We start from the raw sequence: 27,082 nt of genomic DNA, 5'->3' as shown, positions 1-27,082 counted from the left end.
TTTTAATGGCCAGCAGGGGGCGACGCCTCTGGTTGTAAAAAGGAAATCCGGTTGTACAGAAGTTTGGGAGCAAACGGCCCTTGGCTCCTTCACTCTGTGACCTCGGTAAACACTTATGGGCTCAGTGACTGTCTTCAGGCCATACTGAAAAAACCCCCATGATGTTAATCTTGTAAATGATTGTCTTTCTAAGCGTCAGAAAGGGGGAACATTCAGATTTTGGTTATTAGCTAACAGCTTGCCAAACACAAATTGTCAGCCAATGATCATGTACTTTCCCAGTTACATCCACACTTTGCTAAAAAACATCAAGATGGAAAAAAAAACACTCAGCTCGAGGCCAGTGGGTGGTGTCACAGTAGATACGCGAATCCTTTATGCTGTCTGTGATCTCGGGCGATCAGATCAAATCAACTACTCTAAGTACAAATATAATCTCCACCGGTATCCTGTGCTACGACACAGAAGTTCACCTCAACCAGGTAACTTCAGCCCTAACTATAGATTTTCTGTATACAAAGGTGGCTAACTATTTACTGACATAAATTATCATGATAACTAATGCTGCAAACTTAGCCTGCTCTGGAGTAGGTTATGATCCAAATCTGAGATCAACAGATATGACATAAACCGACCAATCAGTTCTCCAGGAAATAGTGCCATCATTGCTAGAGGCTGACTTCAAAAGGGCTTAACCTCATTAATTTTGGTGCTCTTTTCCAGACTTACTGACTAAAGCACTTAAAGTGCACACTTCACATACTACATCACTCTACAGTGCTTTCCCTCTAACTCACTGGTGTGTTGCTTCAGTCACAGTTGCTGGTAGTATTATTTTATCTTCCTGTGTAAAGTCTGCTGACATACACTTATAAATCATTGTGATTTGTTAGAAACAGCCAGTGCCACCCCTTTCATGTGAACTTGCAGGGGAAACCCTAGATTAGCTTTGTGTGACTGTTTCACTGACTCCTGATTATCATTGTAGGGGCAAGTAAATCTAGATATTTGAAATATACCCTGAGTATGTTGAACACGTGTCCAGGAAAATGTGTAATCGCTGCAGGAACCAGTGTTCTTTCCACTCTTACTGCATCCCTTTAAGTGCTTAATGGCTTCCAGTCTCAATAGCTGTAATCATTTTTGTCTCCGACACTTAAGATTAATATATGAGCATGTCTGTCTTTGTCTAATACATGTGTGGTTTTCCCAGATTGTGTAAAACATGACTCTAGCTTTTGGATGTGCCAGTGCTTCAAACCTGCATTTTCTTTAATGGCCAGGAGGGGGCGACTCTTCTGGTTGCAAATGACATCCAGTTGTATACAAGTGTATAAGAAAATCATCCTTCAGCTCCCCCGATACACAGCCTCAATAAACACTTTCAACATATGTTCACAGTTTACACTGCTAGTGTCAAGTCTTGGACCACAACCCATCATTAGTTTAGGAAGTAATAGTTCCCATTAGAGTTAAATAGGAGAAGAAAGCCAGGTATGTTTCACCATGTGACTAACAGATCGCTAGGCTGTGACTCTTAATGGGTATGAGCTGCTTTAACAGAATCAGTTATTGCAATCAAAATTGATTTCTTATTCTTATTCTTTTTTTCAGCTACTCCGTTTAGGGGTCCATCTTCCTCAATCTGTGGAATTATTCTGATTTGATTTGGCAAAGACTTTATGTCAGATGTTCCTACTGATGCCACCCTTCCCCGGGGCCTGCTTACTTGCTATTTTTTTTCCAGCTTTTTGTGGAAAATTCACACGATGTTAACTGCAGACCTTTCGTGTTGTAGGCTGACATGTATGATATAAAATCTAGTAACTTTTAAGAGGTGATGGAATAAGCTATCTTAAGCTCCTGTTCCCAATGATCCATGATAATAAAGAGGCTGTGTCTTCATTACTGATCGAGCATTGTTACTTAAAAGTCACATGCACCTTTCTGCAACTGCTCGTGTTACCTTGACAACAATATTTGATGAAGGATGGCGATGGAGTGGAGTATAGTAACCATGGCATCAAATCTGTTATTAGCATCTCAGCAGGCACACATCTTTGATCCCACACAAACAACCGGCACACTTTTTATGAAATACCGGCTATGAACTGAAAAGCTCCATAATAGGGCCAACATGGAGAATCGGGTCAGTGGGTCTGGGGTAATGTCACGTAGCCTATAGTTCATGTTCTGTGTTCAGCTTGCTGCTGTTCTATTTACAGAGAAAACATTAATAATTTCTGCATCTCTCTCTGCATACATCAATGCAGCTGTACTGTACATGTTCCTTCTGTAGTTAGATGGCATGCAGTCGGCACAGGCTGAACCCATTAGTGGAATTAACTCACATCAATGTTTCATTAGGGAGTCATCTCTTATCACGCAGAAAACCAGTGGCCTCACTTTACATGCTCCGGTTTCCATTATGTTCAGGAGATGATCCATGTTTAAACTACAAGCCACAGGGCCCGTGCTTGTTTGAGCCCGGCTGCAGGTGGAGCCCTTCAGCAGGATGGAAGTGGTAATATAACAATAAAAATCTAATTATGTAGCGCTTTTCAACAAGGAGTCACAAAATAAAGCAAACGCCGAATGGGGAAAGCACATAAAGGCCAATACTCTAGAAAGTGTTTTGGAAAGAAAAAATGGTTTAAAGGAAATTAAGACTCAAGAAACCTTGGGAAAGGATTTCCCATTAAAGCACATTTCAAGTCACTGACTAAGCTGACCTGATTTACTCAGGCAGCTCATTCCTGAGCCTCCAGGCCCCTTTAGAGTTCGCAGCAAGACACAAAAGACCTCTGCCCTTAAGGTACGCACTGCTGCATGTGATACTAAAAGGTTAGGTAAGGCCATGAAGGGCATAATCCTTAAGAGTAATCCATAAAATCAGCTGTTATCTCAGTTGTGTATGAAATATAGCAGGGTCATGCCTCAGGTTTTCATACAGTTCATCTGATGGAGGTTTAAATTCTCAATATGCACATAAATTGATCAACTTTGCAATTAAATATTACATTAACCTCGGTGATATAAAGAAATGTTCCTATTATTAAATAATTTTGCTGTTTAAATAAAACACATATAAAATTATAATACTGTGTTATAAGTCTAAAAACCAGCAACGGTTTTATTCTGCTTAAATGTCCTCAAAAATTCCAAATATTGACTTTCAAGCTCTTTAGAATTGCACAATTGTAGAATTGAATCTCTGTTTTTGCCATTATTACCATGCATGTTTGCACAATTTTCAGTAAATCTCTGTACCTGTTTCCAATTTTCCAAGCAAAATGAGGGGTGGCTCATGACCTTTGCACAGTACTCTGTATTTCATCATATTGAGCATTTCTTCTAAGTAACCATTATCATAGTTAGGTCCATAATTATTTGACTTACAGAGCTTTTTTTGTAGTTTTGCCTCTGTACACCACCACAGCTGAGTTTAAATCAATATGTGATCAAAGTGCAGACTTTCAGGTATAGGAATTATAGTGATTTTTATACATAGTGTCACGTTTTCAGAGACTTACAAGTAATTTAACAAGTGATAATCAAACACATTTCTGTACCAACTGAAGCAGATATAAAATCATGAGTCCATTCCAAGTGTTGAGCTTATATTTGGTAACCCTTTCACTGGATGCTGGAACTCTCAATATAAGATTCAAAAACACTGAGGACGCAAGCAGACCATCATTAGGCTGAAAACCCAAAATAACTATCCAGCTCGGCAACATCAAAAGGCCTGAGCGACCGCAGAAGACAACTAAAGTGCACAATGACCGAATTATTTCCACAGTTAAGAAAAACAGCTTCATGACATTTAGCTGTGAAGACTCTCGAGGAGGCAGGCGCATCACTGTCAAAGTCTACAATTAGGAGACATCTACATGAATGTAGATACAGAGAAAAGAGGGCAGATTAGAATTAGCCAGAAAACATCTAAAAAATGTTATGGCACCGCATGCATGCTGTCAGTGCAACTGGGTCACCAATGCTTATTGATGATGTGACTGGTGATAGAAGCACATGGATGGACTGTGGAGCATACAGGGCTCTACTCTCTGCTCAGACTCACCCAAATGCTGCTAAACTGATAGATGGTGCTTCACCGTGCAGATGGATAACGGATAATGACCCAAAACATACTTCCTTAAGAGCTTCTTACAGTAAAGAGATGCGATAATCCTCAATGGCCAATTCAGTTACATGAGCAACAACCCAACAGAGCAGCTTTTCAGTTATTACACACACAGCCGCATGCAAAAAGATCCAAAGGCACAAAGATAAGTAGCAACTGAAGCCATCTGTTGTAAAGGGAGGAAAAACAGCATTTGGTGATGTTCATGGTTTTATCCAAGTGCTAAAAACAATCCTTATTTTTACGTCACTTTTTCCAGTTAATTTTGAGCTTCTGGGGGACATTTCTAAAAATTGCTTCTTGGATTAAAAAAGAAAGCCTGCCCTTCAGTCACATCTTGCTTTAGAATCCACTGTGGCGGTGTATTGTCTGAAAACGTCTGGGCCTAACTGTATAAACTGTTGTTAAAAAATCCCAACAGACTAAGTAAAAGTGGAGTTTTCTGTTTTTGCACAAAACAGATTTGTGACCAAGTTTTCCCTCGCAGACACATCACTTTGTACTCAGCAAAGATCAAACCTTTTCATTTAAACAAATGTTATAACAGCTGTTGTAGGGTCAACCACCGCGAGCAGAAGTGGTGGGCTGGGGTGTTCCCAGAAGAAGGGTGGGGGTCCAGCGACTACATTGTTTGGTGTTCTTTTTGGCAGTAAATCACACACTGAGGAGAACGTTTCATAACTGAATCATCGAGCAAACAATGACGTTTGCATGCACCGCACATGACAGAACCCTGACAGCACCCTTCAGTTCTTTATTGAAGCTTCACTTTGTTGTTTACAGAGACAGACCAGAAAATACACAGAAAAAAATGAACTTTTAATTATAATCTGTGAAGCTGAGGGAAAGCAGAAATCTCTGGACGCTGTTTTCAATCTTCCCTCTGTGTTCTCAAACAAAGAATCAGTATTTGTATTCCCCCCCCCTTCTTTTTAGTTCTGCATTTTTCTCTGCATTTTCTAGCAAGACAATATTGATGGCTTCAGTCAGGCCTTCTTGCCACGCAATTAACAGGTTTCACAAATATCCACCTCCCCATGTGCTCTATAATTGTTTCAGATTTCTTGTTAAAATTCTGGTGAACACAAGAGATAAGAGTGCAGAACTGCAGAAAATGAGGAGGGGAAAAAACAGAGGCAGAGAAAGCAAGGCTGACAGATGGACCACAAATGTGGAGGAGAGCTCTCCCTCTGAAAAGTACAGCAAAGTCTGGTCTTCCATACCCAGCATGCTCCATTTTTTTTTTCCACCATTCAAATTCATTTTCCTTCTGCAGTTGGACTCAGAGTATCTGTGCTGACATGAACTAGTGTGAACTGCAGGATTAGTGCAGGATTTCCTAATACAAGCTGTTCACATATTTTAGATCATTGAAAAATGTTTTGACGCTCCACAAGTGTGTAAAACACAGTTCAGATCATTTGTAGACCCCAGGAAACATCATCATACCGCTTCCAGACAGGTTCTCAAATATGTCTTCTCATTAAATTCTAGCTGTTATGCTACGAATATGAACTCAAAACAAAAGTATTTGACTACCTAACATGCTTGTGTTATAGCTGAAGGTGTCATTATATAGCAGTGTCTTTTAACGTGCACTATTTTAGAGCTCTGCTGCAGAGATTTACTCCAGAGGGTGTAGAGGAAAACTTCTATGGGTCCTGGCTTTGTGCATGTGGGAAATGCTGTAATATTGAAAAGGGATGTCCCAAAATTAAAAGTATATTGTCTAAATTAAAGGAATCATTGTGTGAAAAAAATCTCTTGTCTTGATCAGAAAAAGTTGCTCAAATGAAAAAAGAAGTATTGTCCATATATTTTTGACTACCTTATGCACTTTATTACAAAAGGAAATCTGCATTGGAGTTAAATTGGAGCATCTGGAAAAGATTTTCAGCAACACAATAAAGTCTGTGTCTCAAAAAGACCCACATGTTTATTAAAAAATGACAAAAGTGTCACCACATAAACAGGTTCAGCAAGAGCAGGAGTACTCTTGGCTGGGTTTAGATGTTTTGCATCCCCATCAGGTTAGAGGTGCCCAATTGCTTTACTAGTTAATAAGCAAGAAATCAAAGATATATGATACACTGAGTGAACAGTAAATGTCCCCCAAATCTTCTTTTTTTATGTTTTTTTTTTTCACTGCCAAGACGTTTTTTTAGTGTTTATATGTGTGTGTGTGTCATTCTGTCTGTAAACACGATAGCTTGAAACGTTTTGAATGAACTATGTGGGGGTGTAGAGTAGGGTCATGTTAACAGTCCATTAAAATTTGTCATCTTAACGATTTATTGGTCAAAAGTGAACAAAAACTCTTATAACCTATAAAACTTCTATAATTCTTACAAGGTCGACCCTTCATCAAATGTCTTTTATCTTTAAAACTATTGGCAACATTTAGGCAATTATACCAATATATGAAGATTCTGACTCTACAGAAAGAGAATGTCTAGTTAGTCAGAAATAAACTGTAAACTCAAGCTATTCATGTGCAGTTACTCACATTATCCATTATCAACTCCTACATCATACTTGCGTAGTCAAAGTAATAATCTGCACTGCAAACTTCTTAAAGTTTGCTCAAAAAGAACACAGAAAACAAAATGAATAAATACGAAACACATTACTGTTCCCTTAAATGTAAATAAAGCCCAGAGAGAGAGAGCTGCCGTGACGGAGGAGTGCTTCTTGTTTTCCATAAGTTCATCATTTAGCTGACAAAAGCCTCTCACTTCTCTCCTTCCAGCCTGATTCATGGAGCTGTAACGTTTTCATAGCAGCCTGTGCACTCCAGAATTTTCATGTCATGATAAAATTAGCTCTATTATTTCCTTTTGGGGGTCCATTTACCATCTTCTACCTCCATCTGAACCTACTGATCAATGATGCCGCTTCTCATGAGAGTCCGATGGCCAAAAATATTCAATTGCGCACATTTTTTGAATAAACGTTGCCCTTCTGTCTCAAAGGATTTCTCTATATGAAGCTGGTAAAAGCACATGTGACATAATATAATTTAATGCATTCAAAGGTTGTAACAACAGGCCGTCCTCAAAAATGTGTAGTTTTTCTACACCACTGCAAGTTACTGCTGATCACTCAACACTAAAACACCTCCACAGAGGCGACAACCCTTTACAAATTCATCTGAAGTTCATATCAGGACAATCTTTCATAGCGCAGTATTGTTTGACAGTTTATCACAGCACACTGATAGGGGAGGTTAGTGTACACCAAGTATACATAGGTTTACTGCACAGTCACGTTGTTCACACCATAATTAGGTTGTTTGCAAGGAAACTGCAAACTCTGGAGATTTTAAGCATTTTAAAAATGTACCGACTCTGTCGTTTTTCTCTGATAAGGACAGTTTCGCTCATTAGGTTCATGTCTTAACTGGAAGACGCAGGCCTAATGCTCAGGGTGGGGGGTGAACTGAGTAACTGAGCTGCACAGGACATTAAACCCCTAACTCTGGTTTTACTCTGAGGCCAACAGATCAGAAGAGGAGAGCTGCACAGTCGTTGCTGTTTTAAGTCAGTTTCTGATAGTGTGTGAGGTGCCCCCCCTTCCAGCCTCTTCATTTTCTCCTTCCCCCAGCTCCCTCTCTCGCCTAACATCAGCCCATCAGTCACCTTCTTTCTCCTCCTCCTCCTCTCTGCTTTTCCTCCCCACTCTCCCCACAGACAGTGTGCTGCCGGTCTGTGAGCTGGAGAGACACTCAGACGACACACAAGAGAGAAGTCTTCAAAAACAAACTTTGCAGAGCCATCTTGCCTTTTCCCCGACCGTGGATGAAAGAGGACTGCTCCTTGTTCTTTTCCTACATCCTCCAAGAGTTTTCTTTGTATATTTTCCACAGAAAGCAGCAATGCTTAGATTCTACATTCTCCTAACTTTTGCTGGTGAGTACATCTTAACGGTTTTGGCCAGCGCTGGTGGATGAGGGCATGCTTCTATTAATGCCAGTTGCAATGATTCATACTTACCATTCCCTCTCTCTCTAACGTCTTCCTCCTCTTCGTTTCTCTCTCAGTCAACATCCAAGCCAACAGCCAGCTGTTGCCAGGCTCTTGCAACTTTGAGTCCAACACCTGCGGATACACGTCAGATGCAGACTTTATGAGCTGGACCCTGCACAAAGATGGTACTTAAAACGATGGCACCCTGCACTTTCAGGGTTTAAAACGAATTTAACGTAGGAGCTTATAATGAGTGTAGAGTTAAAGATGTTTTAATGACAGTTTTGGTGCTGGTTTTGGCTGTGCCACTAAAGCAGTACGGTGAAAAGAAGCCCATCTGGTCTGCACTGATTGCAGCATCTCTGAACATCTGGAGTCAGTGAAATAACACATTTAGTTATTCTCGTCAGGTTGGTACCGCTGCAGCTGATATGAATGAATGCTGCACACGTCCTTATCTTAGTATCTGTGTGATATCACCGTGTGTTCATGAAAATGATCAAAGCCAACAGATGGATGAATGAAGGTTAACGTTTGTGCACGCTATGGTCGTCGTGGCAGAAACTACACAACTTCTTAACCATTGCTAAACAAGCATGTGTAAAATTGTACACTCCTGTGTGGTACATGAACAAAATACTAAGAAGTCTTGAGCTGTATTTATCCTGGTGAACCAGTGACAAGGTTTCGTCACGTAAATAGTGGCATGAGGTGGAGCCCGCGTTAAGCCTTTGAGGTCTAAGTGATCACCGGTAATCACATTAACCCAAATATGATCAGAATCGTATCAGATTTTTTTTTCCAGACTCTTGGCAATCAGAGATTAAAGAAATTACTCGTTCTGATAGATTAAATCCTGTTCACATTTTCCAGAAAAGCCAATTTTGCTTTTCTCTAAAAAAAGGATTGGGGGCAGAATTATCATCAGTAGTTTCTATGAAACTGATCCAGCCCAATAATCTTTTATTTGGTATATATAAATGTGGATCACTGGTGATAACCTTAACCTTGTATTTTGGAGAAAGGAAACAAATTTGGGAGCGTAATTTAAAAAAATACTCCAATAATAATATTTTTAAAAAATCCTCCAAACTCAATATTTTGATTGCCTTGACTTACGGTTAGGGGGCGCCACTGATCATGACTGAAGTGGGATGTATGCTTGTAACTGGAGAATGAAAGTACATGTCACATGATTGTGACTGGCCTGTTCATACCATCGTTTCCTCGAATGTATTTTTGGCTACATCTTCTGCCGCCATTTTTCAAATTGACTGGAAGAAAACACCCGACGCCAGCACAAGTATAAATGCCGGCAATGGTATCGACCACTTGCATAGGCTCTACTTAGAGTCGACGCAGAAGCATAAATTCTGCAGAATTCATGGTAATGTGTTTGTGTCAGAGGATTAAGAGGATACGCCAGTAGTTTGCCTAAGTGTTTGGCTTTGCAGAGTGAAGGATTATGGGTATACAGCCTATGCAGAGGTGTTTGTGTGCAGTCCTCCAAAACCACCAGCGCATAGCTGAATAGGGAACTGTGTGGTGGTAAAATGCTGATTGGTTGAAAAGTTGGCCTGAACAGGAAAGGAAAGGACCGCAGAGAAGCACAGACAGTGGACACCTTTCATTGTTTTCAAACACTCAGTGTCACTTCAGCTCTTTGCATCCTGTAATTGTGACAATTTTCTTCACGGCCAGCTGAAGGAACGGCAACAGCCAAAGTGAGACTAGCCAAAAAAATCCACATATTTTTCACACTGCTCCTGATGACAGTGAACACCAGGAGCAGTAATCCAAAGAACAGAGAAGGTGAGGGGAAAAACTGGACAGATCTATATAGACAGAAACAAGAATGCCACATGGACTATACACTCAGGGCTAATTTGGGGATAAGACACAGCTGCATGTGATGAAGACAATCAAAGAGGAAGCAAAACTCAAACAGCCATAGAAAAATAGAAAAACAGTCATACTACAACAGGAAATGAACAAAAGCTGTTTAGTCTGTCATTCTTGTTTCACTAATTCACACACATAACAAACTCAAATTAGGAACTGAAGGTAAATACAAATCAAGAATGTAGAACTAATACTGGAACAGTAAACCATCTAGAAAGGCATTGAAAAGTCCAAGAAAACTTATCTAGAGCCATAAATACAATCAACAAACTACACTATGAATATATTACTGTACTGAAAGGACATGACAACAGAGATCAACCTACAAACAGTAAGAATCAAAACTTCAAACAGAAGAACCTAAACAGAAACCCAAACCCAAATATATTGACTGAGGATTCCCAATCCAAAAACAACCTCAAACCCAAGGACTGTGGCATTAACTCCGATTCAAGCATTTACTAACAAGCTGTGTTCACTGATATTGGGTTTTAGAAGTCCTCTTGAGCCTGTGCCGTGACTTACACTGAATAACACCTGTTTTTAATTCAGAATGGAGGGCCCGACAATCAAAACCACTTTTTGGTCCTATGTGGAGATGGTAAGAGGTTAATAAATTAAGTATTTGAGTTGAAGGCAACTAGACTTCTTATTTAAGTTCTTTAAGATGTTTTACTTGTCATTTAGAAGGTTTCTTCAGTTCTAACAGCTGATGTGGGGTCCCAGATATTTAACTGCTAGTGGGGCTTTCACCTTGGAGGTGGTCCTGAAAGTCCTTGATACCGACCTGTCATCAAATGAGCGGTTAGACTCACATGAGCTAAAATATGAATACCTGGGACTCCTCATCAATTTTTAGAACTGAAGAAGCCTTTTGAATGAGAAGGCAACCATGACCTGGATGACTGAGAACCCACTCACACGACTTCTTGCCATCTATTCAAGGATATAGTTAAGGTTAGAGGTAGGTTAACATCCTGCAAAAAAATAAAAGAAGCTTCATTTTAGAAGCAAAATTTTCTAGTTTCAGAAAATGAGTCTATTTAGCTCGTGGTTAAATCAGTCCCTAACACTAGCCCTTACTCACCTATGATCTGGTGGTTGATGAGAGGTTAGATGATATCAGTCATAAAAACAAACAAACAAAAAAACTCTTTATCTCTAATCTTGAGCCATGGAACTGGTGAGGCAGAATTTCTATCACGGCTCTATCCTGCTGCTCCAAATCCTGCTGAAGAAAACCTCTAATTACCACTTTTTCCCCACTACGATGTTTGCTCACAGCCCACTTTGTCCAAAAATTGTTCTGCTTCTGTCTGGGATACTCTGTGTTTTCCTGTTTCCATCTTTGTTGCTAATGCCGCTGGCGTGCCAGAAAAGTCGGTGTATTTGGTGCATTAATAGTGTGCTTAGTTCCTGCTCATTTCTTTTCCTTTCCTCCACTGCTCTTTATCCCTTTCACTCCTCTGCGCAGCCAGAACAGGAGCAGTGAAGTCATGTCAAATGTATGTATAAAGCGGTTTTTATGTACCCTTTTTACTCTGCTTGAAACCAAATCAGGCATTGGGATGATCTAACCAAGACATTGCATCAGTTTGAGGTTTTAACATCTGTTGATTCAGTTTTTAAATATAAACAATTGCAGTTTACTGGGGGGGAAAAAGAAACATTGAATTTTCCAAACTGAAATCATCTCAGTCCTCCGTGTGTGAGTGTGTTTAGGAGCCCCGGGGCAGCAGGGCATTCCACAGGGACAAATAATAAATGACAGACCACTAAGAAGAGCTCAGAGGACCCTGGAGCAGAAAAAGAGTTACTGAGGTGGATTTTATGATGCTCTGACTCAAAGTGTCTTGACTTTGGCCTTGAATCCTGATGCAAAATGTCACATCCCGTAAATCTGGGCCTTCTATAACTTTTTTCAGATAGAAATGTCCAGTAACACTACATCTGATTTTTAACAGTGTAAGTGTAAAGAAAATGATTGATTTTTGCATATTATCTGGAGCTGGCTCAGACACATTTTATAATTCCAAGCATTTAAACACAAACTGATGATGGGATTTAAAGCTTATTTCTCCTCCCCTTGTGCCTAAATAAAGAAAAATATATTTGACAAATCAAGTTCAGTCATCAAGTCCACTTTTAGTACAGCCAAGCTCATGTTGGTTTGCTAGGCATCAATCTAAAATGAAATCCCAGACAACTGGATAGATCAGTTGATTCCAGCCTTCATTTTAGTCCCATTATCAAACAGAGACGTCAGAACGTCCAAACCTGCACATCGATCAGTTAGCCTGTTAGCTGCCTCTGTGTTCATATTTAACTCAGTTAATTAGTGTGGCTGCACTGTGTAGATTGGCTAATATGATTTCAGGTCCAGCAACAACAACGCCCAACTCTGTTAATTTGCTAGTGCCTTTCAGTTTGTACTCTCACAAGCTAGCAAATAGCTTGCTTGTTAGTTAGCCACAAACGGTATAAAAGGTACAGTATGTACCTTGATTTCTACCAGAAACTAAAATTTGTGACTTTGGGCCAAATTTACTAATGCATGTGCAGTCCTGTGAAAACACTAAGTGCACCCCATGATTTATCTGGCTATAAAAACCACCTTTTATTAGAAATAACCTAAAGTAATTGTTTTCTGTATGAATTCATCAGTTTCTCACTTTGTGGAGGAATTTCGACCCATCTTTCTGTACAATGTTGTATCAGTTCATTGAGGTTTCCAAGAATTTGATTTTGCACACAGACTTTCACTGGGATACTGAAACACCTTGACCTTTTTTTCAGTCTTTCTGTTGTAGATTTGTTTGATCAGATGTTTTTTCTCATTGTACTGTCAACATTTAGCATGCTAAGTGAGGTTTGTAGAATCTGAAATATAGCTCTTGGGTTTTCTCTGAGCCTTGCACAGTTTGACCTTAGTGAATTTGCTGAGATCTACTGATGATTGCTTAATTAAGTGCATTTGATTAGCAGCACCTGCCTGCTGTGTGCCCCCTTAATTCCTATGGAAGCAGGAAGGACTGCATAGAGTCCTGTGAAAACCGAAAACTGGACTGTAAGGGTCTCTCTTGTATTACAGTGAAACATGGGTTTGCAGTACTTTAGGTTTTTAGTCATATTTCTGTACAGACTTAGGTCCACAGTGCAACCTTTTCTACATGTGTTTTCTTAACAGTGCACACCCTTTTAGTAACTTTTTTCTAGTAAGTATTGAACTGAAATTACTGCCAAAATGCAGAAATTAATGGGAGACAGATCTAAAATGTGTTAGATGTCTGAATACTGACTACATGTATAATAACAGTCTGCAGAAGTGCAGCATCCTGCTTATTTGGCCAGCTTTTTAAATTGCTGGCTTTTTGTGTCATGCAGTTGTGTTGTTGATTGTTTGTGCAATCATGTAGAGACACATGAAAGGAAGAAGTGGTAATAATTTTCCACATTTCTTGTTCCTTTTTGATCCAAGACCTTTTCTTTGCCAGATTCTTGGAAAATCCAGGAAAAGAGATGTTCATTCACCATGAGAGTGGCTATTTGGGTTAAATTCCCATTATGAGCTAGCATAATGTTTTAACCTTGAAGCTGCTTTTCTGATAATCCATCTGCATTTTATTATCTATTATCATGTTGTTGTGCATCTTTTTATGCCTGGCCCTTCTCATGAAGGGTCTATATTTCCAATTAGTTTTACAGCTGACAGATACTTATGGCTAGTATTGAGTGTGCTGTTAAAAATCTACCTCCAGAACATTTTTATGGAGAAATGAACAATAAGAAATGTACCTCCAAAGGGCTGAAAGTTTTTAAAGTCTTATTCCAAACATTGAAACGTTTGCTTTAAAGCAAGACATCACCAAGCTTTTCCTTACTGACATATGTGATATTAGAGTGGTGGCTGCTGATATCAAAGGCAGCCAAAGTTTCCAATAACAAGGTTAGCTTATGTAATATTAGCCACTCTAGGCCAAAAGATCAGCTTCTGACTGCCCTAAACACCCAGTTTCAGACATTTTTTTTTTTACCATTCTTGGCTCTGTATGATGTCAGAAAGAGGTTTTTCTTATGCAAGTTTTTAAAAGTTGTTTTTGTCGGGGAACCAATCAGAAAGAAGCTAGCTTAAAGCAGGAGGAGCTAAAACAGTCTGTTTTAGACAGGATAAACTGAAGGCCCACTAACAGACAAACAGTGATAATTTACACTGTTCACCATGCAAAATTTACTCTGGTAGAGTCCAAAAATAAAAATATGGAGCTGGAAATGAGGAGACTACATTACTTAACTTAAGAACCTTATTTGTGGCACAAGTATTAAAGGTTTGTACAGCAGCAGGGGGTGAAAGATCAGGCAGCAGCTGCCATAAATATGCTCTTGATCATGCTTTCTTTATAATGAATGAAATGCTGTATTTGTAATCCGTCTGTTCAGGCCCTTTTGTTACAGTGGAAGCAGCCGTGAATGAGGATCAGGAGGACTACATAGGCAGTGGTGCCGACCCACAGCGAGAGATCATAGGGGTGCTGCTGAGTCCCCGTTTGGAGCATGGTGAGTGGAGCTGCCTGAGGCTTGTCTATCAGATCACAGAGTCAGGAAGCCTGGAGGTCCTGCAGCGCACCGAGGGGAACAGCTTTGACAGGCCGCTGTGGAGCAGCCGGTTGCCCTCCGACAGCTGGGTGGTCTCAAGCATCGACCTGCAGAACAATACAGAGCCTTACAGGGTAAAACACTTTTCAAATAGTATCTAATCTTTGTTTAAGAAAGAGATCAGATTAAAATGTACCAAAACATGGCTGACGTTCCACCGCAGGCTCAGGGCTGTTTATATCTCTTTTTAAAATATAAAAGGTACAACAGCTAAGCTATTCTTAGGTACTAAAAGGGGAATGGTTGGGTAGATTACAGCCGGAAGAAAGGGTATAAAATGGAAAATGTTCATCCTGGGACTCGGCTGATAAACACCCAGCTGTCTAGGTGTGCAAGAAAAAAAAAAAAGAATAAAGGTGTGATCTTACAAGAAATCCCACTGCACTTCAGTTCAACTTTCTCACAGATTACCAACTAATGAGAGAAAATTAGTGCAAAGCTAAAAAATACTAAATATTTACTCACAATTTCCTGTTTTTATTTTTTAAAGACTGAAGATGCAGTCGGACAGCCGATTTTCTAACCTACTGTGTGCAGAAAACTAATGTGCAGAAAACCTCTCAATCTCTCATTGAAACTACACATGCAGGTTAAAATGACACATGCAGACCTAAATTGAAGCGAGTATGAAACATGCTTGTAATTATCCAAACACTCTGGGAATAGTACAGCACATGTTTACACTATATGCAGAGGCAGAGCTGAGTCTGACAGGGTCTGTGACCTACATCAGGCTATTTCAGACCTGTGCTATGTGCAGGCCCCTCAGTGCATAAACACATTTCAGTCCAGACCTGGGTGAAGAGAATTCATGTGCCAGAGGTTTAGATTTCACACCAACTGCTGAAGCATTGTACTATTTACTCCCACTCAATGAAATAAATTCACCCAGCATTAACCTTTGTTATTGGAAACAAAAGCTAGCTTGACTTAGGGATGGAGGTAGTGTTAGTTTGCTAAAGATGGGACATACTTGGCTAAGTTTAAGTGCTTTGGCGCCTGTTGTATTGTTTTTTAGAGGCACTGGATGAGAGAGTGAAGGGTTATTAGTTAATGATGGCAAGCTGCATCTGTGGACAGTGCGGGGGTTGTGCAGGGAAACAGATACCTGCGAATAACCAAATAACAAAAGCAAACCTGCCTGTTGTAAGAGATAAACTGGCTATTGAAATAAAAGCATATCATTGTACCATCCTACATCTAAAATTATGCTTATTTTTTCTGTAAAGTTGGGCGTTTTAACATGGGAATCTGTGGAGGCCGCCTCACTTTTAGATCAGACTCAAGTGGCCGCTCAAGGAACTGCAGTTTTTGATGCTTCACCTTAAATTTAAAATGTTCAACTTGAAAGCTGCAGCCAAAATATTTCAATTATTTTTTAGATTGAGATGCACTGGTAGGACTGTCCTTCCCACCTTTAAATATGAAGACTTGTTTCTGCCAGTGACTTTTAATAACTAATTTTGAAGGAGTAGCCCTATTTCTGGCATTTCTTGCCACCTTGCGGTGCCAGAAATGTTCATGCTTCCGTAAATTAAAGCAAAAAATAAATAAGACAAAAAAACAAAACTTCTAGTATAAATAGACACCACCAGCGGAGGCACTCCTCATCGTAATAGGCTACACTAATTTGAATACACATTGTATCAAGAACAGAAACCTGGACAAAGCCAAGCTAAATTTCTTTTTTAAATTTAGTTTCTTGATATCTCTTTTTATCACTTCACAAGTCAGAAAAACGTCATCATAGTAATAAAATAGCAGACAGATCAATCCATGAATGATATAAACAAACTCCTTTATAACCTCTTTAAGATTATAGGCAGGAATAAAACAGATTTTTCATGTAAACTGTAATAGACTGTATATTTCTGTCTCAGAGGTTGAGAAAATAACCAGTAAAAATTAAAATACGTTTTAATTGAAAAGGTGAAAGATGCATTGTTTTACTAATCTATATTGCCACGGCAGTTCACTAGATGAGTACGTTTTTGTATTTCTGATTATTGCTGTCTTCCTCCCTTCACCCCCAACCAGTCACGGAAGATGGCTGGCCCTTCCTGAGCCTGGGTCTGGTCTCGTTCTTCCTGTAAAACTGAGTTTTTTCCTTCCCACTGTTGCCAAAGTGCTTGCTCATAGGGTTCATACTATACTGATGTGCTTGTCAAATGGACATATTCCATTTATGTCAGGATATGATGAGAGGACCCAAGTGTAGGTTACAGAGGGAAAGACAAAAGATTTCAGGAAACAAAGAATGTACTAGACAGAAAAATGAATGAATATCAGGGAACAAGTGGAAACTATCAAAAGCAGGTTCAAATAATGAGGGCAGGGCAGACGATCTCAAACGGGAGAAGACAAAGAGAGGACGTAGACACAAAAACAAGATATGCGAGAAAAGAAAATCTCAGAGTAAAACAGGAAATAACTAAGATTAAGGGATGAAGGCCAGCAGTAAAGGTGATGACAGAGACAGGGCAGCACAGCAGGCAGGAGAAGAAAATAGTAGTTCACCACAGGAACATGATGATTACCTTAAAGAGGATGCTTGACATTAACGCTTTTTGAGCATGCTCCAATAAAGTATTATCAAGCTGTTTTACTTTAGAGCAGCGGTCTCCAACCTTTTTTGCACCACGGACCGGTTTATGCCCAACAATATTTTCACGGACCGGCCTTTAAGGTGTCGCAGATAAATACAACAAAATAAAACTAGTACCGGTACCAAAAAAAAGAAGATTTATTCATAACACATGTGAAAAGACCCAGGAAAACAGAGTAAACGATAAAAACGATAACAAAATAACGCTGAAAACTGATAAAAACCCTGAAAACCATACATTTCACACCTGAGCCTCAACTCTCGCGGCCCGGTACCAAACGACTCACGGACCGGTACCGGTCCGAGGCCCGGGGGTTGGGGACCGCTGCTTTAGAGGTTTTTAGCCACTTTTAGTTTTGGCTTTATTGCACACTTGCTGAAAAACAGTCTCAGCATTTTCCCCCAAAACCACCTTAACACCTTATAAGGCATGACATCTTATCCATCGACCCGTGTGTCATTCCCTCTTCTGCACGCCACTTTAAAGCAAATCAGAGTTAGGAAAACTAGACTAGCTATCAGCATAGTTCATGAATGGACTGTTTTTAACCTCATGTGATGCCTTTGTGATGTCAGACCTCACTTTGGGGGATTACTGAGCATGTGTCATTGATTAGGTCGTCATCGAAGGTAAACCTGGGTTGAGCAAAGGGAGCAGCGTGGCCATCTTTGAGATCCACATCAGCCCCGGATACTGCCTGGGTCGGTGACTTCACACTTATGTCACTCACACATCTTACTTTAAACTGAAAGAAAAACATGACCCACATATGTACGCTTTGATGAAGACCATCTGCATCCTGATCCTCACACATTACAAAGCTCCGACAGCATGAAAATGCTTTCATGTGCGCACCCATAACAGCGGGTCTGTTGTTCATTTGTCTGTCTCTAGAATGTGATTTTGAGGAGTCTCACCTGTGTGGATACAATAACCAGTGGAATGCCAATGTAAACTGGTATGTGGGAGGAGGCGGGGTCCAGGTTCTCCACAATGATATGCCAAATGATCACACATACAACAACGGGTCAGGTGAGCAAGAGTGATTTGTACATATAATTACTGGGTGTACTATTAATGACTCGTGAAGGGTCAGACTGGTTTTAGTTCATAAGCTAACTACCACAAAGGGCTACAATGGGTCAAAGTACAGGTACACTCATACAAATACAAATAATGAACTGCCTGGGATACTTTAAAAAAGTGAAATGTCATCATTATATGTCAGACAGTTTAAAATATGGGATGTAGTTTCTAGGTTTTTAGGTAGTGCTTCAAATCTGCATTCTTTATAATGACCTCTAGGGATGGGATGTACTAATTATTTAACAATTCTGATTCCATTATCGATATCACTTATGATTTGATTTCTCACTGGCTCTGCTTTGGGACTAACCACCATCACTAAGAAGGATATGAAAGACATTACATTCATGCAAATGGCGTCAGTATTTCCCTTATTTATTGTGATATGTGTTGGGTAGTAATTATTACACATATTACACAGAACACTGTTCTTAATAATAATGTAGTATGTTGCTTAATCACTTCCAGGAGAAAGTAAATGCACTGTCTCATGAATACCATTTACCAATATAAACCCGAGGCTACAGCCCCATACCCCAACACATAACCCTGGGCTAATGAGAATACACATATGATCTTTCACTTAGTATTTAGGAATGAACACAAAACCGACAACATGAAGCAAGGATCAAAACCAGCACAAAGAGAGTTTAAAGCGATCGTCACAGTTATTCTACTTTAGAAACATGAACAGGTAGAAACGGAGGCTGCAGCCTGACTGCTCATCAGTTTGTTATCCATTGAGGTTCAGGGTCTGGCTGCAGGGCTGGGGTCAGCTTTAACGTCACTCAGGGTTCTTGGCTTAGCTTGTCTGTGCAGATGCTTGCAAAGAGTCAAACTTGTGTTAGCAGTAGAGTAGACAATTACACTCTTGTCTTTTTGTGCAATTAAAATAAAAGTAATGTTCATATGCACTCTAAAGACCGCACCACTATTTTCCTCCCAACTGAAGTCAGTTGAGTTCAAGTGGAACCCACAAGTGGGATCAATAAGCAAGGAAACTAACAACTCCAAGGAATTTAACTACTGGGAACTGGTTCTCTACAAGAACTCTAATGTCTATCCTTCCAGTCTGTTTCCACTTTGTTCATCCAATAAAAGGGACAAACAAGAAAAGCCCCAAAATGTATTCATCCATCTTCTTAACTGCTTACCAAGTTCAGTGTCATGGTGGGTCTGGAGCCTAACCTAACAGATGGACCGACCCATAGTCCATTGCAGAGCGCCGAACTATGCCTTCAATTGCAAAGCAATTCAGTCAATCCAGACTGGATCCTCGGGAGGGTTAATTCTGGGCCCCAGGCTTCGCATTTGATACCCCTGATCCTCGTATAGACCATTTCGTTTTTCCTCAATGGTCTGTAGAATGGTCACCAGTTGGACTGAGCTTGCCTGTTACAAACATAACAAAGGTCTGTAATGACTTGTCCTATGTGCTTGGCTCTAACTTGACAAGAGTGGTAAACATAATTCAAAATGTACCCAGAATGGTCCTATCTTTTAGACTGACAGCATCAAAGCAACACATTATTGTAACTTTTAAAGTTGTTAAAGCTTTAAAGACTTTAACGTAGGTGCTTAGACATCTAGAAATCACCAAATCAGTGGTTACGTGGTCTAAATAAACCCAGAGAACTCTCCCACTGAATTCCTTTCAGGTCACTTCATGTATGTCGACTCCATCTACGGCAAGACCTTTAAAGAAGTGGCCAAACTGGTGTCTCCAATGACGCAGGTGCCGATGTCCGGCTGTCTGAGTTTTCAGTACCAGCGCAGTGAGATAGGAAACCTCTTCTCTGTTTTCACCCGGGACCAGCTGGGTCAGTACCAGGAGTTGTGGAGGGCAGGGTTGGAGAATCAAAACGACTGGACAGAAATTCCTGGAGAGTGGATACCTGTGCAGGTGGACCTGAAGGCACCCTACTCGGTACAGGTCAGTTCAACACCTCTTATGAAGTCTTATGTGATGACTTAATGAACAAAGCAAGACCACTACTTTTAAAGGAGGCAGCTTTTTTCTTATAAAAGCAAAAATAAATTAAATGGTAGTTAAATATATACTTTTGCTGCTGTGAACCTAATTTTAAAGCTGGATTCTTTTAGATAAATTCCAATGATGTATTTCTTGAGCTCAAAATTATCTTATCTTATGTGCTGTTCTCCTGTTTCTGTCTTGTCTTTCCCCTAACCCCAAAACAAATGTCTGTTCCTGTTAAAAGAGACCCCACAATCACCAGATGCTCTCTCTAACAATGTACGTAATATATGTGACTTACAGTATAAAGTGCCTGGAGACAACTGTTGTTGTGGGTTTTTTACAAGATAAATAAAACTGATTTAATTTTTTTTTTAAAGTTTGCTATTGAGGTATACAACAAAAACCTCTTTGAGCCTTAGCAGATTGCCACGGTCACCCATACTTTGCACGGAAGAAAACAACTTGCCTGTAAACACTGAGCAGAAGATAAATTGTGAACTTGCAAACCAAAAAACAGAGAACCTTTGCCTTCAAGGGGAAAGTTGCACATTTTAAAACGTGTTGGTTGCAGTGGTGAGGCCCAACATTTATGCCTTGATATGGTCCATTGCAAATGCAGACAGCTGGAGACCTGGTTGAGCAGTCATTGCTCTTATACTTCTTTGAAGACCCATTGAAGATCACTGCCGGGAGCACATGTGTAGCTGGCGCATTGAAATGTTAATTCTCAGCAGACAAGTATATGCAGTCACAAAAAAGGCAGGCACGTGGACATTCACAAAGCAAACCCTACTACTTTACTTTGAAGGTGAAAGTCCTCCATTTCTGGTTTGCATTGCACTTTTTCTATCCATCCATCCATCCAAACAAAAATACATTGGAGAGCATATCTCTAGTGTCATTGGGGAAATATAAAAACATTAATTGTGCTATCAATTGTGTTATTGTTTGACAAATGTCACATATCTTTTATGTATATTTCTCTGTCTCTATGGCCACATGCAAGAGATGATTGAGTTGGATTTCACTGAACGTCTCCGTTATTCACATAATGGTCAGGATTTTAACTTTTAAAATCGTTAATTGTTCCGTAGCTTTAGTCGTGTAGCATTAATTGAAAGTGCAAGTTTCTGACAATGTAAAAAACAAAACAAAAACAAAAACCAATCAATGAGTGACTGTTTTAAACTGTGACTTGAATTTCTTTCCATGTGTACGTAATATAGTTGCCAGTGTATCTACAAAGGGAATAATACAAGTAATCTATGTTAAGGCAGTCTTAATTGATAGATTAATTGATAAACTGCTTGCGGTCTCATAGGTATACATGATGACCTATAACACAGATGTTCTGGTAGGTAGTAAACTGGGCAGGGTTAAATGCAGTGACTCTATGTTAGGTTATCTTTAACTTCTTGTGCTTCCATCATTCGTCTGACAAATGTTTTTGTTCCTTATTTGGTTTTAAAAAGTTTTTGGGGTTTGACTTAAAACTGCTACTAAACTACTACGACTACTGTGCATTAACAGGTAAATATGAACACATCTGTGTGAACACATAACGACCTACAACTTTGTTTATGTCCCTTTAGGTGGTCTTTGAAGTGGCGTTTAACAGTCCACGTGGCGGACGTGTTGCACTTGATGATGTTTCCTTTTCTTCACAGTTCTGCACCACAGACACTGGTGAGCTGCAAATAAAGCCCCTTATTCTTTCACCGCTAATGTCACCAGTAAAATAGTCAAACTTGGTCAATCTTAAGCCTCCAAATTTTAAGAATTTAAATTAATTAATATCTTAAAGCACCAAAGCCAAGTAGCAGTAAAGTCATAAAGTCTTTCATATATCAAAATTTGGGAGTTTGCATGTAGATTAAGAAGATGAAAATAACCATGATTAATCCTACAGGGTCTACAGATGTTAACATGAAATTGAATACATATGTTTAAAGGACTGAACAGGAGCCACAAAAGTGTTTATCCTACATTAACCTGCTGTTTCTGTGCATTTATTCTACAGAGCCAACTTTCGACCCCTCTATCGCCAACTGTGATTTTGAGTCTGGTTTCTGCCTCTACACCCAGGAGCAGGTGAAGGAGTCACCGTGGAGAAGAGTCTCCGTGAAGCCCAACATATTCAGGAATGGAGACCACACCACAGGAGCAGGTGGAAAAACAACATCTGACCGTGGACTTTGTAAAACTTCCACTGTTTAAAGGGGACTTATTACACGTTTCTGTATTTCCTATCATATATAAAATGTGACAATACTGTTAAAAATGGCCCAAGTTTCAAATAATAGGGTAAGCTGATGTGCACGTAATTATGCATGAATCATGCAACGCTTTTAGAGTCCGAGAATAACAATACAAGCAGAATAGGTCAACTGTGAGGCTGCCTCAGAGAGAAACTCCTGATTTTTTCCGCCACCAAAGAATCCTTTTTGTTAGAAAAAAACATCTAGCAGACCAGTACTCGTAAAACATCTTTTATTCTACCTTATCACCCAGGGTCCTATGGGCAACACATAATTGGCTTGACCGTAGAAAACCCACATAGGGGCCCCAAAGAGCAAAACTGGTATGTGCCCTGGATGGGTACACACATGTGGAAAAATGTGGGTTTGCCTTGCCTAGTTCCACGGTTTACCCACACCTACTCGCAGTGGGCCCAGATGTGCTCTACATTTCATGCCAGTACTGTGGGTTTGCCCACAGCGGCCTCATACAGGCCCCAAGAGGGCACGTTTGCTGGGTAGTTGAGTTTTCTTGAAATTTCTTTAAGTAGTCTTCGATAATAGTTCTCCAAGCTTTGTGACATCGAGGGCATTGAGAGTTTTCCTTTGGATGTTGGCTGCCTTTTGTTTCATTATCTGCAGAGATGATCCCCCATTGCTACAATAACGCTGAGGTCCTGGGAAGGCCAATCCATGGTCTATAGTGCTCTGCTCCATTGTGTGTTTTTCATTTCCCTTTCTTAAGACTGGCACTTCCACTGAAACCATTACTCATAAGTCTTAACAGAACAGTGTGGATCAAGTGAAAGGCCAGATGAATTTCTAAGGTGCCGTGTCAGGTGTTTGGTGGATTTTTTTTTTTTTTGTATTTCCTAGGACATGACTTTTAGCTGTTTATCACCTGTAGATAGTTTCCTCCACTTTTTTTCCACTTTTGGTCTGAAAAATATTATTGAATGTCTGTCGAGTAACAAAGTGCCAGAAGATTAAAGAGTTTAAAACTGGCAAAGTTGTTCATTATGTTTAGACACAGCACTGGTTCATCTTAATGTTAAGTGGCTTAAACAAAAAAAACCCAAAATATTCCTTTTGTCAGGTACAAAGATTGGACTAAAAAATGCGTGAAAAAGCAGCCAATGGTCAAGGAAAAACTTTGAAATACCCCCAGAAAGCTGTTCAAGACCACTTTTAAAAATACAAAAAAGTCTGGCTCCTTCATAAAGAAATGAAGGCTTTTACACAGAACTGTAGCTGGTAAACCAAGTGAACCACAGAGCATTAACAGCCTGGTATTGTTCTCATTAGATGGTGGATGTGAACAAACATCAAAGCTGTGAAATTTAGGCCAGCGTTTTGGTGGCTGCGTGTCTGTCGGCATTTTAGACATTTCTTTGCCTTCACGTGGCGACAGCATCCATGCATGCAAACAAAGCACAGTTTGCCACTGAAAAACAGTCGAGCAGCAGATCATTACCAGGTGTGAGCGGTGATGGGAACGATCACAGCAAGCAGATTCCGAGGAAGAGAGAGTTAGTAAGAAAATAAAATGCTGTCTTCTCCCTCCAGGATCTTTCCTGTTGGCTCACTCCCGACTGGGCCCACGCTCCGGCTACGTTAGCCGCCTCATCGGTCCAACTCTAGCCGGGAACATGAAGTACTGTCTGACATTTTACTTCTCTTTGAGGGGTGAGCTGCAACCTGAAACTCGACAGATTCATATATTTTCCCTGCATGTTGGCATTTATTTGAAATGTGTGAATCTTCTGCTGGAGCTGATCTGAATGATTCACCAACCAGAAATAACTCTGGCAAATGCAGGTTTCAATCAGACGGACCAGGCTCTGGCTGTTTATCTGCTGCATGCGAACGGCAGCCAGGAGAAGATCTGGACTCAAGCAGAGAGGTCGAGGGGAATCTGGATCGCAGCGGATGTCACCTTCCAGACGTCACAGTCTGCCAAGGTCAGCTATGAGGAAGTGGGGGGGAAAGCACACATGTGTGAAAGAATAAACAAGGAGTTGGATAAATATATATCCACCTCCTTGTTTATTCTTTTATATGTGTGTGTGTGTGTGTGTGTGTGTGTGTGTGTGTGTGTGTGTGTGTGTGTGTGTGTGTGTGTGTGTGTGTGTGTGTGTATCCTGGTTGACTGTTTTCCTGGAGGAAAAGAAAAAAATGGAGGGCTGAAGATTAGAAAGGGGTGAACAAGACAGGAAGGAGAGAAGAAGGAAAGAACCAATAGAAAACTGGGGAAAAGGAAAATAAAGAAATGAAAAGAAGTGAGAATTGTAATGCACAAGCATCAGTACAAGAGGGAGAAAGAGGGAAAATGTGCAACTGACAGAACTGAAAAGAAAAAGTGGGAACAAGAAACAAGGAATTGATCCATTAATTATGATGGGAAAATATACAAATAATGGGAGTAAATACAGGGGAAGGAAGAAAAATGAACGACAGAGTAAAGAATGTGAGAAATAGATAAGAAATACACTGAGAAATGAAAAGAATGGTTCAGAGAGGGAACGATAAAAAGGAGAAATTGTTTTTTTTTAATTTACTGCTGTTGTAGGACATCATCATCACATATGCTGCGTGATGAAAATAAAGTCATTCAGATGGCAAAGTACTCAAAGGATTTCTCCACACTGGCTCAGTATTTCACTCACGATTCATTCCTGTCCTCACAGACTAACTGAGGCTCGCGCACACACCAGCAGCAACCCAAACAAAGGGTTTTGGTTAAAGTGTCTTTGGTTGGGATCGATCTTTAAATATGTAAACACCTCGTGGCTCACCGGTTTGTCCTGTGTTGTTCAGGTGGTCTTCGTGAGCACCTGCAGGAGTTTCTGGGACTGTGGCTCTGTGGCTTTGGATGACATCAGCATGAGCCTTGGAGACTGCGAGGTGGTGGCAGGTAACAGCTACAAAAAAGCACAGAGAGAGAAAGAGATGTTTTTATTTTATAACCCTGCTTTCAAAGAAAAAACCCTACTAGCCTAAAAACAAGAAGCTGGAACCCTGCTTCTTCTCTTATTCTGCATATTGATTTTCCTCTTGTAGGCCTGCTGTCGTCTCTTCTCCCTGGACGCTGTGATTTTGAAGCAGGGTTGTGTGGTTACACTCAGGACAAGAAGAGCGACGCTGCTGACTGGGAGAGGAGGCGGGGGCCCACACCGACCTCATACACCGGACCCAGAGGGGACCACACGGCGGGACTTGGTGAGTCACTTCTCCTTTTGTATAAATTGATCCTTTCAGTCATTATAAGCCCCTGACCTACACTGTGTGCTCCACAGGATACTACCTCCACCTGGAGGCGTCGCCGATGCTGCCCGGCCAGAACGCCCGGCTGCTGTCCCGCCCTGTGAGAGGAACCAGGGGACGGCACTGTATTAGCTTTTTCTACCACATGTATGGGTCGGGCACAGGCCAGCTTAACGTTCGCATCAACAAATATGGAAAGGAAGAGCTGCTGTGGCAGAGGAGTGGCGAGCAGAGCATCGCGTGGCTGAAGGCCCAAGTCGAGTACCAGTGTCACAGCCAGCATCAGGCAAGAGTGGAAATAACTTTCTCCTTAATGCAGAAAAAAATATTTTAAACAGTTTAGATGAAGATGATGGTGGATGCTGACTGGCAAACAACTCACTTGTGGAACACGTGAGGACAGAACTGTAGAGGAGGGGCGATGATCTCAGTTTCTCTAAGAAGCCATGCTGAGAAATGAGGATCACTTTAATGTCACTGAGATGCTTTAATGCAGCGGTCTCCAACCTTTTTTGCGCCACGGACCGGTTTATGCCCGACAATATTTTCATGGACCGGTCTTTAAGGTGTCGCGGATAAATACAACAAAATAAAACTAGTACCGGTACCGAAAAAAAGAAGATTTATTCATAACACACGTGAAAAGACCCAGTAAAACCGAGTTAACGATCAAAACGATAACAAAATAACGTTGAAAACTGATAAAAACCCTGAAAACCATACATTTCACACCTGAGCCTCAACTCTCGCAGCCCGGTACAAAACGACTCACGGACCGGTCTAGGGCCGGGGGTTGGGGACCGCTGCTTTAATGCTTTCATTTAACCCTCAAAAATACAAGGCCAGAATTGGCCCTGCAAAGACTCAGTGTGGCCCACTAGACTGCTTCAGAAAAAATGAAGGAGGCTATGCATTTCTAGAATTTTAACTAAAGTAGTTAAGTAATAGATAAACAATTACATGACAGAAAAGTAACTGCTTAATAAATCCAGGACAGTCTGGGCAATGAGCTACAAGAACGTTTTCTGTAATTTTACATATTTACCATGTAGAAAAACTGAAGAACCGATGCTGTTGAAACTGCTCTTCTTTTTCTTATATTGAGATATCTCAGGGATTAAATGTGTAGTTAAACATATTTACACTGATAGAAAGATCAAAGTGGGCTCAACGTGCTAACAAAAAACCTTTAAGTTACCTCTTCATTATACCACTTAAATCAATAACATGTTTCATAAGCTGTTAAG

General features: G+C 40.4%; 1 protein-coding gene across 1 annotated transcript in view; it reads left to right on the top strand.

Annotated features, from left to right (window-relative positions):
- The window catches only part of LOC146514653 (MAM domain-containing protein 2-like), a 31,801-nt gene that overhangs the window by 2,150 nt on the left and 2,569 nt on the right, over positions 1-27,082 (top strand). Inside the window, exons 2-14 of the mRNA XM_085166075.1 lie at positions 7,834-8,052; positions 8,184-8,294; positions 14,449-14,738; positions 17,887-17,971; positions 18,165-18,302; positions 20,015-20,289; positions 21,927-22,020; positions 22,355-22,501; positions 24,138-24,257; positions 24,390-24,532; positions 25,389-25,485; positions 25,632-25,790; positions 25,868-26,121. Coding sequence (XP_085022201.1) covers positions 7,834-8,052; positions 8,184-8,294; positions 14,449-14,738; positions 17,887-17,971; positions 18,165-18,302; positions 20,015-20,289; positions 21,927-22,020; positions 22,355-22,501; positions 24,138-24,257; positions 24,390-24,532; positions 25,389-25,485; positions 25,632-25,790; positions 25,868-26,121 — 2,132 coding nt within the window. The remainder of the gene's footprint in view (positions 1-7,833; positions 8,053-8,183; positions 8,295-14,448; positions 14,739-17,886; positions 17,972-18,164; positions 18,303-20,014; positions 20,290-21,926; positions 22,021-22,354; positions 22,502-24,137; positions 24,258-24,389; positions 24,533-25,388; positions 25,486-25,631; positions 25,791-25,867; positions 26,122-27,082) is intronic.

The sequence above is a fragment of the Neolamprologus multifasciatus genome, chromosome 7, assembly GCF_963576455.1.
Source record: "Neolamprologus multifasciatus chromosome 7, fNeoMul1.2, whole genome shotgun sequence".
In the NCBI taxonomy this organism is placed as follows: Eukaryota; Metazoa; Chordata; class Actinopteri; order Cichliformes; family Cichlidae; genus Neolamprologus; species Neolamprologus multifasciatus.
This window is presented reverse-complemented; position numbering and strand designations above follow the sequence as displayed.